Source organism: Chroicocephalus ridibundus, chromosome 12 (assembly GCF_963924245.1).
Source record: "Chroicocephalus ridibundus chromosome 12, bChrRid1.1, whole genome shotgun sequence".
Classification (NCBI taxonomy): domain Eukaryota; kingdom Metazoa; phylum Chordata; class Aves; order Charadriiformes; family Laridae; genus Chroicocephalus; species Chroicocephalus ridibundus.
The window spans coordinates 8,527,320-8,544,463 of record NC_086295.1 but is presented as its reverse complement, the minus strand read 5'-3'; the positions used below and the strand labels follow the sequence as shown (position 1 = coordinate 8,544,463).

The following is a 17,144-nucleotide window of genomic DNA, read 5'->3' as shown; positions in this document are numbered from 1 at the left end:
TCTCTGGCGAGCTGTAAAGTTTCTCTCTACTGAAGCACCCTGCGTCGCCCTGGCTGGACTGGGTGCGGGCAGAGAACTGGCAGGGCACAGCTTCGCTCCGGGACAAACTCTTGTGCACTTCACTCACGCTGCAGGATTAACTGGGGCTGTGGGTCTGTCCCGTCTGCGTGGGACGGGGTGTGTTCTGTGTTAGCAGTGCTACCCAGCGTGATTTACAACTTTTCACTTGGTCTGGAAGTTGCAACACCTTGCAGATCAGGGGCAAGCTGATTTGTGGGAATGCTCTAACCCCCTCCCACAAGTTGTCCCCCTCCAAAACAAGACAAGATTGCCTATAATTTACCAAGCGTGGTCAAAGGGACTCATGGCATTGAACTGCAAAGGTGCATAAGTATGAGCAAAACTCTGTGATACAGAGGCTGATGTAACAGTCACGTGCAGCTCTGTAGCTTCAGGCAGAGAAACAGATTTGCCTGGAGTATATCAGCTAAGAGGGCACTTATAGTCTATTCATGGGTTATCAGTGCAATAAATGCATTAAAATATTATCCCCTTCACTAGACTGGAGTACTTTCACCAAATATTTTTTTCTGCAGCAACAAGCTAGATCATATTTATATTTTTATGCATCCAGCTGGATACTGACCTCATCAGGACTGGAAGCCTGGTACACCCTGCAGGAGTCCTCGTAGTGTCTCTCGGCTTCAGCCTGGTCCGTCACCCCGTTGGACTCGTACACCGGCGTCACATTGTGGCACAGCGCGATCGCCTTCACCGCCTCGTGCACTCGGCTGCTCATGGTTTTACGCACCTTGGTGGCTAAGGTAAGGCCCTTCACAGCAGGAGGGTCCTGAGATTGCTTATAAAAAAGGAAATAGAATAAAGTCTTCTTGCAGGAAAAAAAAAATTAAGTTTTTACTTCAGTGAAGTAAAATGTAGCAGCTGTGCAGACTCTTGTGTCCCCAGGAACGAGACGCACTCTTACACACCTTAACTCAGACCATCATTAGGAATATATTCCAGCATAACCAACTTCTTTCTCGTTGTTACTGGTGGAGTAAAGTGCCCCAAAAGATTTACCAAAGTTTTGCAACCGTACACTGAGAAAAACACCCTTTGTTGCAGATCCACCAAACGACTGGTAAAAGATCAAAGTCGGACGACTCGGTGAAACCACTTTTTGCTCCACAAAAGACCAGTGGCTTTGAAAATAGAGAGTCAATTGGGTTTCACGTGCAAAAGAATATAATTGCTGAAAACAGAAAACAGATGACTCGTATGGACCTAGAAAATCTTAATTACATTCATTTAATTTTTAATACTATTTTTAGTATCAGAATGGGAGTCTTCAGATAATTGCACAATTACTAAATTATCCTGGTTGAAGAAGGGACACACAGTGATCTAGTTTCCTGCTCTGTTAACCTTTAGTGTCAAGAGGACAAAAGTTTCACTTCCAGGTCAAAGGCCACAACATGGTAAAAATAAGAGCAAAGAATAAGAACTACAGTTCAAAATGAATCATTGCCAGCAAATGCTTCTCATTATAAGGAATCTCACTTGGTAATGGTAAATGTTTTATGAGACATATCCTTTACCAGTGTAATTCCACATGCTATTTTCCACACTCTAGTGATTAGGACACATAAGATCTTCAAATTTAATATTGCGGCTCATCAGCACTGTCGCAACAGACTTTAACCAAATCAAACCCCAGCAAACCCCAGCTGAAGTGCATTTAGATTGACACACAGCACTAGTCACATACTGGACTAGTCACAGTCACCAAAACGTTCTTGACAAATATTGAATACTTTGGCAAATAATTAACCAGTAGTCAAGTTTTCTCTGGAGATTGAGTACGAAATGAGGGCAAATAGATCTGAAGTATGGGGTTTTTTGTTTTGGTTGTGCCTTTTTTTTTTTTTTTTTTTTTTTTTTTTTTAAAAAGTACAGTCCAGTCATTTAAGGGTCTGAACACCAAGAGAAGAACCAGAGGCTAAGAAGGCTGTGAAAGCCAAGGAGGGAAAGAGAGATATAGCTAGAGGAGTTACAAGTCACCTAAGACACATGCCAGTGAAAAAGATAATGACTCAAAATATCAGGTATTTACCAACTATCTCATGCTTAGTTAAAAACACATTGTAGTCTGCCCAGGGAAAAGCTATGCCACCAAACAGATCACTGAGGTCAAGGAAACCTGCTGTGCATCTTTGCCACCATGAACAAAATCCAAAAATAAAAATTCTATTTACAGTACATAGTGCCTTCTTCCAGACAAGAATGCTGGCTTCATGTTTCACTTTGTGGGGAGTACAGAAAGAGCACTTCAGTCTAAAAATCTCTCGAGCAAAGCAAAACCAATGTGACATGAGCAAACCCAGTTCACTGCATTGGGTGTGCATGCCCAAAGAAAGGCACAGGCACTTCAAAAAACGACTTCTGCAGTTTCTGTAGGACTGAAGCAATTGCACAACTATCGAGAAATGAAAATACTTGACATACGACACAGCAGTAGTAGTAACCCATCACTATCATCTGCAGATTGCATCTGTGGAATCACATTTTGCAAAAGAAAAAAAAAATCTAATTGTCACTAAGTCACAAAGTAGTTATTTCTAGCTGTAGTTGAGAGAATGGTTATTAACAGAAAGTGAGAAATAATGCTTTCATGATTACATAATTGGTGACAATTCTTAAATCTTGTCTAAGTACCACTCAGAGAGGTGGCTGGAACATCAGCCACTGACAGCTTGCTTATTTTTTTTTAAAGGTAGTAATATTCTTAAGTAAAACCTCATCCTTTACCTTACAAAGGAAGTGCATGTATTTATATGAAATTTCAATTCATTAGCATGTTACAATGGAGAAGATGCTTAGGAATACAGTATGCTGACCCAGACGAGTCACAGGGCATTACCTGGTTATTATACAAACTGAAATAAAAGTCTAAGAACAGAGATGAAGAAGGCTTTTGAGATGCTGGCTCATCCCATGATACTGAAAGAGGAATGCAAGGGAGAGGCTTCCCAAAACAGGATTTTCCTGTTCTATACTTTATATACTGACTTTGTTGCCTTCTTTAGGTATAGATAGTTCTCAATGCAGACATCAGTTATGCACCATCTAAGATCCCCAGTGCATTACTGAAAGAATCCCACTTTTACCATTTTCTTTTTCTTTTTTTTTTTTAACCATCAGGCCTAAAGCAGCAATAGTGGTACTGCTTACTGAGTACCAATGGTACCTCTTCCTTTTTTATTGCCCCAGTACACAGCATTTCAAACAGCAATTTAATCCATTAAATATTACCCAGAGCCAACTCTTCATCAAAGCAAATGCTGTGGTTGCTGCAAACAGCGACTATCTAAATAAAAGTATGCTATTTTACAGCCAGACCTCAGCAGCAAGACACAGGCACATATACGCACTTAAATTTACAGATCCGTGCATGTGCTGTGGCAGTTAGAGTTGAAAGATTGGTGGATGTGAAACAATGTACAAATGTAATAAGCGATCATGATAATATTTATGTATTAAGCATCCAACAACCTTCAGAGTTTTCCAAAAAGCTAATAGGTAGATTCGTGCCATACTAATTCACCTAGTGACCCAGAAAACTGTTTTGTGAACAAAAAGTTAAGTAATGCAATTTAATTCTACCTGCGTGTATATACTGAATATGTGGCTCTGCACTTCATCCATGGAGTCCAGGCCGTAAGCTACCGTTCCCAGGTGAAGTCGCTTGAAGACCATCTCGTTCTGCGTAAGAGTTCCTGTAACGGAAGCAGCACCAGACGTGGAGTGGGGACCAAAACATCTGTTCCCCAACAAACGTTCTTGTCCTTGCTGTATCCCAAATCCAAGTGAAACTAGGCCACAAGCTGAATAAGTCACTGCACCAGGCTCAGGCCAGCAAAAAAGACAGTATTAACAAGCCTGAGGGCCGATTCTCCCAGGAAGCAGTGGTGCACATTACCACGCCAGTAAATAAGAATGAGATTATTCACCCCAAAGCCAGTGATAGCAAGAGCTGCAGGCATAATTCTGGTCCTGTTGGAACCAAAGACAACTTTAGGAAACAACTTCAATGGGACCAGGATTCGATGTTAGACCAAGCTTTTCATTGCAGCTTATGTCTTCTGAATTCAAGCTCAACTTCAAAATTGTAAGAACAGCAGCAGACAGACTGATGGTACATTTCTACCTACATGTACCTATATCTTCATCTGGCTTTGAAAACTAACTCGAAAAAGTTGCTTTTAATTTTATTTTTACCCTCAGCTTTTGGTTTAAAAGCACACTTGAAGTGTTTCTTTGAAGTAGCATAATATTCCTATTCCATCTTACTTATAGTGTGTTCAGAACCAAAGAAAAAAAGCGTAATTTTTGTTTTTCAAAAACTGATTAAATCATATTGTCAAAGGGACAGGAAATGCATATTTCTTCCAGTCCAAAGAAATCGTACATTATACTCTCTGGTTGGCCAAAAATGTAACAAAATCCAAACAACAACATACCATGACTCAAAACTGTATTTTCTACCTAAATACCTGTTTTGTCTGTAAGCAAATAGGATATCCTCCCCAGCTGCTCAGGAATAGTGCTGGACCGAACGACAGTCCCAGGGATTTTGGAATCTCTGCGGATCACCCAGCTGTAGACAATTTTCCCCATGTCCAGATTCACACGTAAACTATGCAGGAGGAAGGGGAAAAAAGAAAAAATAATGTATCTTCAGTTAAACTTTGGAAAAAAATCATTGTGAACTACCACAATGCAATGAAAGGACATGTCTCCCACCCTGAACTTGAGCTGCCAAAAAGGGTGTTTTGGGAGAAGTACGTTCAAAGTCAGTGTTCAGGTGGCAAACAGGGAGAACATGCATGGCTGCAGTGGTACTGTAATTCAAAGATAGATGATAAAATTACGTTGAGAAGAACCGGTATAATCTGAAGGGAAGATGGACACAGACCAGTAAGGACAGCGTGACTGATACACGGACAGCTGGTTAAAAATGGAGCTGAAATGAATCCCAGATTTACACCAAAAGTAACAACGTACTTATTCATATAGTGCAATTAAATATTAAAGTTTCAGTCCCCTCTAAAAGGCAATTGTGTCCTATTACACTACACGCTGTACAAATATCTCTCCTTCTCCATTTTTTTGCTCTGCTTTTATTCAAAGTAACCAGGCAGCCCAAACACTGAGAGAAGGGGCCTTAAATGACTAATCCACAGTCATTAGAGCCAGTGAACGTGTGAATATGCTAAACAAATTCAGCAGAGACAACAAAGCAATTCTTATGTTTGAACAGCAATTTGATTTCTATTTCTAGATTTGCTTACTTGTCAAGTGAGGAACAGATAAGAGTTTATGCGCTTGTTCATACTAGAAGCATGGAGGAGAATGAAAAGGAAACAGTATTTTGCTGGGAAGAACTAGCAATTGCCTTACCTAATGGGAATGATGTTTGAGAACAGAAGGAGAAATCTTATGATCTGAAGATACCAACGGCCAGCAAAGTGCTGAAGGGCCACCATGACAAGCGAGACCACCACAAGAGCCCCAAACAGGATCTTGGTAAGACAGTTCACTTCCAAATCAAAGAGACCGATCTAAAGAAATAAAGACATTTCAAACACACAAGAGAAGATGTTAGCTCAATGTAATATTCACAAAGGGAATGAACTGCCACATGCAAAGAGCCATTCTCCACTAGTCAACTTCTCTTTTGAAACACTACAAAAGATCTTTAAGTTTACAAGCAATATTGTTGCCAGCTTATTAAATAAGACTTCCATCCTTGGAAGCTAAGCAATGCATGAAGAGGTGTGAGAGGACTCATGCTGCCAAAAGCTGCAGATTGTACAAACACCCTTGCATCTTTTCTTAGCTTTGCTATCATAGAAGAATGCAGCAAAATAAACTTTCCTGTTCTAACTGGGACTATCTCATTATAGCCATACAAAATAATAGTTTTACCAATCCTAATAAAGTGAGAAGACATGTACAACAGGATCGAAAAAATAAGGAGAAATAGGTTCTGCTATGGTAGCTATCTGAAATCATAGGCTGGAAGATATTAATCATTATTCCTATGAGGTTGTCCCTATAGCATGTACGCATAGCATTTGGAAGGTTTTTCTTTTTAAAGAAAAATAAATTTCTGACCCTTTTTATTTATTACAAGGCTGCTTCCTTACCATACCTTACTTCTTGGGTTTGAAGTATTCATCACACTCCGCAGTTCCCTCCCTGTGTAGAGGACAAGTCCCACAACGGTACCTAAACAAAACAGAGCATGCATCAGCTGAAGTAAAACAACCTTCGTTTGTTTTCTCTATAAAAATACTTGTTAAATCCAAAGGCTTGACAGTTGGAAAGGATTTTTAGCAGGTTAATTTCAGAAGCAATACCAACCAGAAATTAAAAACCCGGTTCCTGGAATACAAAACCTATGAAAACACAGACTTCAAACGGAAGACATCCTACAACAGGTCAGAAAGTCTTCAACGGCACTGCCCATACGGTTGGACCTGATGAAGCACCACAGTCTGCATCAACTGATGTGCATGGAAAGAGAAGTCATCTGCTTTGCTCTCTCAATGTTCCCTGACCTCCTTTTTGATGTCAGTTGTCTCTCCCCACTATAAATAAAAGTTGCTAAGGATGGAAGATTTCTTGGTTTTCCTCCCACCACCTTGAGTCCCACTTAGGTGTGGGTAAGTTCGCTTTACACTTGATCGCGGTCCTTCGTTGTGCATCAAAATTAAATCAGTGCTCTGGGCTACAATTTTTTATTGGTGAAGGATGCCACAATCAGAGTAAAACCAATGAATTCCGACAGCTTTCAAAGACAGAATTACCTTATTTTAAAATCTACAATTTACTTTGAGTATTTGCCTAATTGCTGTTCCCATCGAGATGCAAATCATACCAACTCCTACCTTACTGTAACAGATGGAGCTGCTGGGAGCCTATCAGTGTATTTTAATGCTCTGTCCCACAGCTGCTGAAGAGCTGAGAGCAAAGTGCTCCCTTTTCTTCTCACAGAAACATAATACAGTTTAGCACCACAAATTACTGGTTTTCTACAAATTTCCCTTAAAGACTTTGCAAAAAGCTATCTACCGTCAAGAGTTTAAAAGCTGCTATTGTCAAAGTATTATTTTTTTTCCAGAAAATTTTAGGAGTCTGTAAAAACGGAGAAAAACAACGCTGAAAAAAAGCACTACTGCAAATACATTGCTATTTTATACTCTGCTATTCCCCTACACCCATTAATGATCAAAGTTTTAACAAAATGCAAGTGAATTATTTTTAAGAGTGATTCAAAAGAGGTGGTTTCTAAAAATATGCTGGGAAACATTCCTTTAAAAAAAAAAAAAAACACCAAAACCCAAAACAATAACAATAACAAATCACTGGAGCCAGATGGCAGGTGGTGGTAAGATCATCACAATTCAAATCAGCAGATGGCACAGCTACTCCAAATCAACCGCAAACAGTCAGAGTCAGACCCATTCCTACTACAGCAGATGGAGAAAGCCACATAGCTCTGCTTCATCTTACAAGCAAAGGCTGCCCCAGTGAGATGGCATCACCACAACTTGACAGCTTTCACTTACAGAAGAAGAAAAATAATATGCCTGTTTTTTTCATAACAGAAATAACCTACAACATGCTATTTATTATGGCCATAGGAGAAACAAAACTGGGTACTATACTGATCAAGTCAGTCAAAAAGAGGAGGAAAACCTGCCAGGACTAGAAAACAGCCTGAAGGCACACTGGTACATATAAAAAGTGTTTCTAGTTGTTTTATGGCCATTCAAAACAGACTCAACTGCATAAACCATTTGAAATGATGAAAATGTTTGCAAATGTTATTCCTATTAACTGAGCTCAAAGATGTCTATCTACAAATAACTTTGTTCATATTCAGAAAGGAGGGCTGGATTCAAACACTAAGTTCATTTGGGCAGAGAGAAGGTCATTGCGTGCCTTGATGCAACCAAGACCACCCGGGACTTCTAAACAGCACTGAAATAGCTTTGATACGAGAGGCAAGAAAGCCCCTCCGGGAGAGCATGCTGCGGAGAGAGGAGCCATACAGGACAGAATCACAAGGAAAATGGATTTCCATTTCTCCATCTATTTTGTTCGAAAGCAGAATGAGCAGAGACTCATGCATTAAGCAGCCTGATGGGTATTTGAAGCTGCCAGGCTGACTACCTGTGTCTACAGTCAGAGGGGAGGAAGGTAGGTTACCTACTGCATGGCAATTACTAATCTATAAACATAGTTAACTTGATTTAATTGTATTTGGACAACTATTTTTTTTTACGATCCCTTGGTCACAGCACTGTGACAACACTGTAATACATTTCAAAGAAGAGTCAGAGCAGGATTAGAAACATACAGGAATAAAATTTATTCACTGTTTTCTGCTTTTAAAAGAGCAAATAAAAATCTTTTCAGTGCTTCAGAAAAAAACTTTTGAAGTTCATGTTCCTTCCCATTATTATTAATTTCACGTACACCTAGGTACTGCACTGTGAAGTCTCTCCATTCAACAACTTTAATTCCAGAACAGAATTTCACTCTCCTCCAGCTACCGCCCTGCAAACCTTGCAAGCATGCTGGACAGGACAGGAACAAGGCTTTTACTTTGACAAGCCTCTACAAGAGGGCATTGATTAATCTCAGGCCTTGGGAGCTTATCATATATATAAACGAAAATCTGCCAAAGAATTTATTTTTTTCCTTTTTGAAAGTATAGAAGAGAAACTCAATGGAAGCACTTACCTGGAAATCTTTCATCTTAGCTTCTGTTACCAGAATCTATTTGACACCATTTCTGTTACAGATTAGGATGTCAATGTGGAGAGCAATTAAGTGCTATTCTGGTCCTAGATGCTAAAGAAGTGCCCAAAGGCCACTCCAATTCTTTCTCATCTAGGAATGTCCAAGAGGCAATTAGATGTCAGCTCAGCTCCCCAGAGGTGTTAGGACAAGTGGGAAACCTCATTCCAACTGCTAATTTCTCCAACTGACAGAGATTATTATTCCATTACAAAAAGACCTTTAAAAATTGTTAACATATTCCCTTAAAAAAAAAAAAAAAATTACACATGCCTCCATCTTACCTGATGCAATCACTGTGCTGGCCCATAGAGTGTTTTCTATGCTTAAACTTTCGTTCACCGGAGGGTCACTGTCCTCCTACAACAGGATAAAACCAAACAAACTTGTCAGTAGCGTAAAAGGATGCCAGAGTTACATCGAGGTGTTGGGAGAGGCATGCCGGGAGTGTTGGCAGAGGGTTTCTTGATAAGATGGAGGATTTTCATAAAGCCAGGTGAATCTCCGGTTGAGTTAAAAACACAAGCACTTTGTTCCACTGGAGCAGAAAGGTTGGAAAAAAAAATTCTATTAAGATACTTCTGCCTGCTGAAGTCTCCCAGGAATCATAAATGAGAAAGGGATTTGTCAGCAGCTCTCCAGGGACTACAGGAAAGTGCTCCCCCACTTGGCTCATGCAGACTAATAGCATTTCTTCTGCTACTGTAAGATCTCACTGAGAACCTGTTTGGACTGCTCAGTTACGCCTGCAAAGTTGTCTGATACGCACCAGAGAACAGTTACAAGAAAGCGTGATTCCTCTTAGGCACCAAAAGATTAATTCTACACAACTGTACCTTTGCATGAGAAAGTAAATTAATGTCTGTGCAGGTTTTATACCAGAACTACCTCCTCAAGCCACTCAAACTCCTCTTCCATTCCAACGCTATTAAAACAGATTAAACCGTGACACAAAGATAAAAAGGGCAAACCCTACAATTTTGAACTAAAATACCAGCAGACAACTTCTAAAAACCTGTAACTGTCTCCTATTTGTTACAAAACCGTTTGTCCTCTGAAAGCTCACCAGGGGTATTAGATGAATCTCTCAAAATTTTTGTAATCCCACTGAGATTAAAAAAAACCAACCTTTTGCCCCAGGTAGGCAATGCACCTTCCCAACAAGTCAAAAGATATATATATATATATATATTTAATGGTGATATTTCACAGTGGCTCTGAGCTGCTGCCCTTTGAAATAGGGGGCAGATATAACTGAGTTCACATAGGTTGCATGCAATTGAAGGCAAAAAACCCAACTGACTCAGAATTAAGACTATTATTGCCTGATCTAGCTAAGAACCCGTTTTCCTCACAATTAAAGGATTTTAATCCTACAGAATGCATGGTGATTCAGATTTCCTTCTGAACGGGCACCATGAATACGTAACTACCAATCTCTGTCTGAACTTTCAGATCTAATACCTTCAGAGTTAGGTCCTTAACCCCCAACAGCCTATGACATTGTCTTCAAGTCAAAGCTTCAATAGCCATATTTTTGTTTCAGATTTATTTCATGGATTTTGTGAAGGAAAAAAAAAGAAAAAAAAAAGGAAGAGACAAGGAATGGCAAGACAGACTTCACTATTTCTCCTGAAAAACTCTGGCATCGTGGTAGCATTCAGCAGGCTTGCATAGCAAAGACTACATATATGACTTCAAGCATATGTCAGCAAGGCTCACCCTTGTGAAGGTCCCCACGAAGTTATGTATATCAATATTGGGTTCTTCTGCATATACATAGGATCGGATTTGCAGTAGGTCCTATAAAACAGACATGTTTTGGCAGACAGTTAGACAACCTGATTTTAATAATGTACAAATGTTTCTACCAAAATACTTTGAGTTACTTATCAAGTTAAGATAATGACTAAATTGTGTTACTTACTGGAGACCAACTGTCTAAGAGAAAATACAATTGGTGTACCAGCTTCACTGAAGAGTATTTCTTGAACTGATACCCGAGAGTCTCCTAGGAATTACTTAAATGTTGGTGCCCCATAAAAGAAATTTCAGCCTGAATAATCAAGAAAGCCTAAGACACTTATTACTTGGTAGCAAAGAAGGTCTGGACTAGTCTTCCAAGGCAACCAAGGAACTAGGAAGAGTTCTGTGGTGACAAGAAGGTATGCCAGTTCTGCACAGTGTCTTCACTGCTGACTCCTACACTAGTCACTCCATGGAGAGAATGCTTTAGTTCAAAGCCTTTGTATAAAATAAGCTTCTTGCACTTTTTACAGATAGAACATCAATAAAGCAGGTACTCTTACCCCCCCCTTCTTTTTCTTGTTTTCTTTTTTAAAAAAAAAAAAAAAAAAAAACAAGAAAACCAAAACAATACACAAACTACTTTAGCTAGGGGTTTTGGGAAACAGCATGTTTGATGGAGATTATATGCTTATTTCAGTAGAGCTTCCACGGTGACGCTCCTCCTTTCATGAAGGCGAGCAATGAAAACGTAACAGCCTCTGAAACCATTTCATGAAAATGAATGAATTGTGCCTCCTAACGTACTGCAGTGCAAGGAATGAGAGGGAGCATTTGAGAAGTACCACCACCAAGTGTACCTATCCTGCAACAAGACCTATCCTGCAGTAAGTTACTGCACTGGTCTCTGGAAAAATAAATGGAAAAATAAAATAGGAGCAGCCTACCATTAGCCACCTCTTACTTGCAAGGTCATTCTCTAGCTGCCAACCCCAGTGCCATTCTCTAGCTGCCAACCCCAGCGCCTATCTGCACAGCTTTGTGGTGACAGCCATGCAGCACATAGCACCTAGCTTCACCTTCCCTGAAATCTTGCCTGGAGCTCAGAAGAGCTGGTTTAGCGATATATTCTTTGTTGCCAAAGCTAAACTGTAGCATGCACTGAGACCTGGGCAGAACAATGCTGCATTAACCTGTTTCTCAAAAGAGCCCATCAGCTGAAGGACCTGAACATTTTTCAGGTAAGACAGATATGCGAGTTTACCAAGTACAGTATTTTGTACGAAGACAGCTTACAGAAGCAGTTGGCAGCCTCTGAGTACAGGTAACAGGCAGCCGCAGTTTCCAGTCTGTCTCACCATCCAGCTGGTCAGTGCGAAGGAAGCAAGACCCTGTGGATTTTCAACACTAGTCAGTGCTCTTTGCAGATCTGTCTTAGGTACATCTATAACTCATGAAGCGGCTTCTTATCTAGGATACCCTTCTTTCTTTAAAAACAGTATCTAGTTTCAAGTAACATTTGTTAATAACTTAAGAATGATATTCTTGCATCACACTTTCATTTCCTTCCACCAGTCCCGAACACAGCGAGACCCTGCACATTGAGACATTTGAAATATTCTCATTCAGGACATTCTAATCCTTCTGATCAAACATTTCCTTATCCCACGTTTAACAAAACAAACCTGAACAGCAAGTAAAATGATTTACATCTAAACCACAAACTCTTATGCAACCAGATTCATTTACCCTGGATTCAACCATGTACGTTCTTGGATTGGCAAACAAAAACCAAGTATAACATCCTGAGAAGTGGCGGTCCATAAAAGCATTTGAATTCTCTGTCTCTAAAATTTTACTATTATCTATTTCTTTCACATTTCCAAAAGATAATTTTCTCTAAACAACCAGTGAAAGGTTAATGGCTATTTTGACAATTGGTTCCAGATGTTTACCATTCTTCTCCGACGTCCTCAGGAAGATCATGTCAGCAGGGACCCGCTGGTTCTGTTAGGAGAAGAAAGGCCATTATTGTGCATACACCCCTGCACGCGTGTGCAGCCGCCTTCCACAGCCCCACCATGACAAGCAAAGGGGATATGGGGGTAGAAAGAGGATTTCTTTGTCAAACTGAAGCTTGATATTCATTTTGCTTTGAATCCTGAACTTACTTCCCTGCAGAATTCCAAGTGCAGAATAATAACTGGTGCCAGCCCCCACTGATCAGACCCACCAGCTAGGTTTACAGAAGGGCCAATGAGTAATTCTAGAAGTATGAAGAAATTTTAAACTACTGCTGGTTTCCTTTCAAGAAGTCCCATGCTAGAAGAAAGCCTGTATCTGGAATCTACAGCTGCCATTTTTCTCTTTTTTGTACTGAATATTTTCATACTAATGGTTTTAGAGGTCATAGCTGCTTGCACAGCGTGTGTAAAAAAAATAAATTAGTGGATTAAAAAAAAGCACACACAAACTTGTATAAAGGGGGAAATACACCTATACATTCCAGTCCCTACAAATGGATCACTATGTCTCCCGATATTCGTGTTATTTACACCCAAAGCAACAACTGGATGTTGCATTTGTACCAGGCATTTAACCTGTGTCCAACAGCCAGAGACAGGACAAGGGAGGCTTTTTATCTTGTTATAGTATAAGTGAAAAAATTAGTTAGAGGCACATATCTACAGATTTCATCTCATTTGTAAAGATGATGATGCTATTTTGGTGGGGCGATGGAGGGGAAACCCTGAAAAGTTATTAAATATTGTAACTAGTGTTCAACACTTGACATTCTAAGCCTATTCTAAAACAAATATGACTTCAAAATACCTAATTTTCTATGGTCTTGCAAAAAAAAAAAAAAAAAAAAAAAAAAAAAGAAGTACTTTACACAGAAAAGATACACATAAAGGCTAACCTTTTCAACAATGATGAGGTCGCCTACTTGTATATTAGAGCTCTTCACCTTCACAGTCCCTGCAAAGGAAAGATATCAGTGCCTTAGAGCAGCATCAGGACACGGTTTGCGGGTGCTGTGTGATGTTCCTTACCTCCCTTCCTTCCTTTCTCACTATTCAGGAGAAAACGGGTAACGTTTCTATCACAAGAATTAGGGAACACTGCCCTGTAAAGACTTGCTGAGCCCACTGGTCCCACTGCATAAGGCAGTGGGTCTCAATCTGCGGAAAGGGCTGAACACCTCTCGTCTAACAGCTCCAGTCCTGCACACAGAAACCCCTGGTCACTCTCTAGTGACAACTCTGAAACAAGCCCTTAAACTTTATTTTTGTACTGCTTAACCCAGCGTCAGGCAGACAACAGAGCAAGAATAGGAAAATTACAACAGGGAACCATCAACTCCCAACTCCTTTTCCTTAGGTCGTTGAAAATTTAAAGCTCAGCTCCCAGTCCAAGAGCTGGAAACCATAAGTACAATGGGCCCATCTTAAAAACCAGGCTCATTTCCTTCCACGCTGCAGCTCTTGTATCTGGCTCAGCTCTACCACCTCTCCTTTGCCTCAGCCTGAACAAGCCCTGCAGAGTACAAGTCCTACAGAAAACGCGTAAATATTTATTTCTTTGCAGCTGTCAAACATTTCCCAGTTGCTTTAAAACACGGGATTAATTTAACAATTGGCTAGTAATTTCAAATCATTAGCCAGCTCTAGATTTGGCTTCTCAGACTAAGTAGTGATTTATAATCAGTTAATTTGAACCCTGCCTCTATGTGTCTGTCTGTTATATTTCAACAAAAGCCTCTTTAATCTGCTGTGATTTGAGTGGAAGTGGGGGAGGCACGTGGAGCTCACCCCGGCACGGACAACACTCCTACTGTACCTCGAAATTCATGGGCTAACTGGCCAGATAGCAGCTCAGGGGGAAAGGAGAAGGGGGAAGGGAGGAGGAATAGAAATTAGCACAAAGCACAAAGGTCACCAGGATTTTACTACTGGCAGTCCCTTCATTAGCATCCTTCTCAGGATATGCTTCAGTGTTTCTGCTCCAAATTAACAATGAAAGCCATTCTGGGCTCCCGGCAGCCTGCTGCTTTGGTGACACACTGTGTGCTTAACAACATGCTTCATCACCGCTGCTAATAAATGCAGACTTCCTTACATGCTGTAATTATGCCTACAAATTATAAGCAGTCCTGGCCCATTTCACAAATATCTCATAGGTCTTTCACAGATTCTGGGTTTTGCCTTGCGAGAATTTAGTTTTAAAAAAAAAAAAAAAAAAAAAAAAAAAAGGGGTAAACAAAATGAATGCTGGGCTAAAGACATCTCGCCAGGGCAGGAAGCATACCGGGGATTAAGAGTCCATTACGCAGAGGCTTGAAAAGAAAAGCCGCACTCCAAGAGGATCCAAAAAAGCATCCCTGGCAGTCTTCTGTATGGGCTATACAAAGTTAGGTACTATGACACTAAAAGGGTCTGACAGATAACATCTCTTCCTCCCCTTTTAATACGGTTATTCACAAAACAACAAAAAGTGCTTTTGAATATTCTCCTGTGCAAAGGAGGGAAAAAAAAAAAAACCCTGTGTGTTCTCCCCACATAGGCATAGCAATTCCTAAACCACTGTGCAAAAAAATCTCTTGGAAGGAGAGCTGGATTTGTTTAACCATATTTTATGTGTTTCTCTTAAAGATCCCAAGGATTTATTTGGTGACTATTAGTATAGGAAACACTACCTGCAGGATTCAAGAATGGAAACTTAATTTTGTAGTGCTTTCCTTAATGATGCAAATTCACACGGGAAAAGAAAAATTAACACCTGGACAAAGCTACAATGTGAGGATTTCCCACCAGTACGCACATAAAAGGCATTTTAGATCATTATTCTGAAAACAGTATCATCTGCTTTAAAGTTTTTCCAATGCAAGAAAAATCAAAGCAGCTGGAGCAGATTTGTCTTGTTCAATAACCCTCCCAACCTCAGCTGTTTTAAGGTAAAAGAGAGGACCTTCCTAACCAATACACATTTTTATAACTTCTGTATAAATGAGATGCCCTTTTTACGTAGCAAAGCTAATTCTGCTTTTGCAGCCACACTCCTGGCCTCTCACGGATGACATCTCTGCAGTATGTACCATATGTCCTGCTAAGAAGGCACAGGACCAGATGTTTCCTTTGACTCAGGACTCCCATAAAGCAACTTACTTGAATTAGTTTTATTTTGATCTTGGGAATTCTGTAATTCCTTTTTCTTTCTGTGGGGAAACGACCTCCTAAACATTAGATGTTTTCTCACACACATTTAAGAAACTAGCTAATAACACAACTGCTTCATTTCCTAATATTGCTCTGCTATTAAAGTATTTTTGTAATAATAAATTACTGCTTTTATAAATGCATCTAGAAGTGCTTCCTCTATGTACACATAGCTTTATTTAGCATTTACAATGCTTCCAGTTTATATTTGCAAAAGTTAATCAGAATACAAATCAGTGATTAGCACAATTTTAAAAAGCAACTAGTCTTGATCTCTTATTTTTTTAGAAAATAATCAATTCTTAGTATTTGATTGATATTTGTTTCATTCTTTTCTGTATCCTGATTTATATGGTTTTTTTAAAGACAAAAACCTGAACACAATAAAATGCAAACAGTTTTTTCCAACTTCAGCTACGACCTTCAGAATTATCACCAAACCTGTACCGTGATGGATATACCATAAAGCAGATAATTTAAAGTATTAAACGTATTAGCGAGAAGAGATGCCTTTTTCTACCATGTGAGCACTTAAGTCAAGCTTTCACAACAATCTATCTGCAGAGCTTCACTAAGGTACAGATCAAAACACTTAATTTGGCATTAAAGATGAAGCCGGAGGTTTGTTAAAACAACCAAACGCATCTGAAAAAAAAGGCTTGTTTGGATGTGCTGCACCAAACTTTTGGCTTTTGCAGCTTTATGCTGTACAAACTGTGGAGCAGGACTCAGAGGGTTTGGGAAAATATTGTTTTTATATGGCTGGTAAATGCCAATGATCTGTATCTTAAGTAGCACCCCACAGTAGGAGGTCTCTTCCCATTTCTTTCTGCGGAGTTTCTCTCTATTATGCAGCGTTACCCAGGGAGGGGGGCTGTGAGAGAAGAAAAACAAACCAAGAATTTGCAAGCACAGTTCTAGCTTTCTATCACGCAGAAAGTCAGCACACAGACTTCTGAACACAAGGCAGCTTGTAGGTTTATGAATAGGGGATTGAAATTTGATTATTTTTTATTACAATCCAAACAACTGTCCTTTAAATGGAGCGCTTTCTATTAAGAAAAAAAATGCTTTCCAGAAGTCTGCTGGTTTCACCATTTTGGAACATAAACGGATCACATCGGTAGAAAGAGAAAAGAAGAGGTTTTTTTGATGTTATATAAAATAAAGGAAGACAGAAATACACTACTTTCTACTCTCCCTCACACTGCCCTCCAAAAAGATTAGTCCCTGGAATTGAGCAACCATATTCAAAATAAAATGTGATCCAAAGAGGATTCTCCTTTTTTCTCTACAATGCAAGCAGCTTGA

The 17,144-nt window shown here is 39.7% G+C and overlaps 1 protein-coding gene across 1 annotated transcript in view; it reads right to left on the bottom strand.

Moving 5' to 3' along the window:
* The window catches only part of ATP9A (ATPase phospholipid transporting 9A (putative)), a 63,485-nt gene that overhangs the window by 28,658 nt on the left and 17,683 nt on the right, over positions 1-17,144 (bottom strand). Inside the window, exons 5-14 of the mRNA XM_063349737.1 lie at positions 13,538-13,596; positions 12,573-12,624; positions 11,914-12,008; positions 10,594-10,674; positions 9,156-9,231; positions 6,215-6,291; positions 5,461-5,621; positions 4,554-4,696; positions 3,664-3,776; positions 647-859 (exon numbers count right to left, since the gene is read on the bottom strand). Coding sequence (XP_063205807.1) covers positions 647-859; positions 3,664-3,776; positions 4,554-4,696; positions 5,461-5,621; positions 6,215-6,291; positions 9,156-9,231; positions 10,594-10,674; positions 11,914-12,008; positions 12,573-12,624; positions 13,538-13,596 — 1,070 coding nt within the window. The remainder of the gene's footprint in view (positions 1-646; positions 860-3,663; positions 3,777-4,553; positions 4,697-5,460; positions 5,622-6,214; positions 6,292-9,155; positions 9,232-10,593; positions 10,675-11,913; positions 12,009-12,572; positions 12,625-13,537; positions 13,597-17,144) is intronic.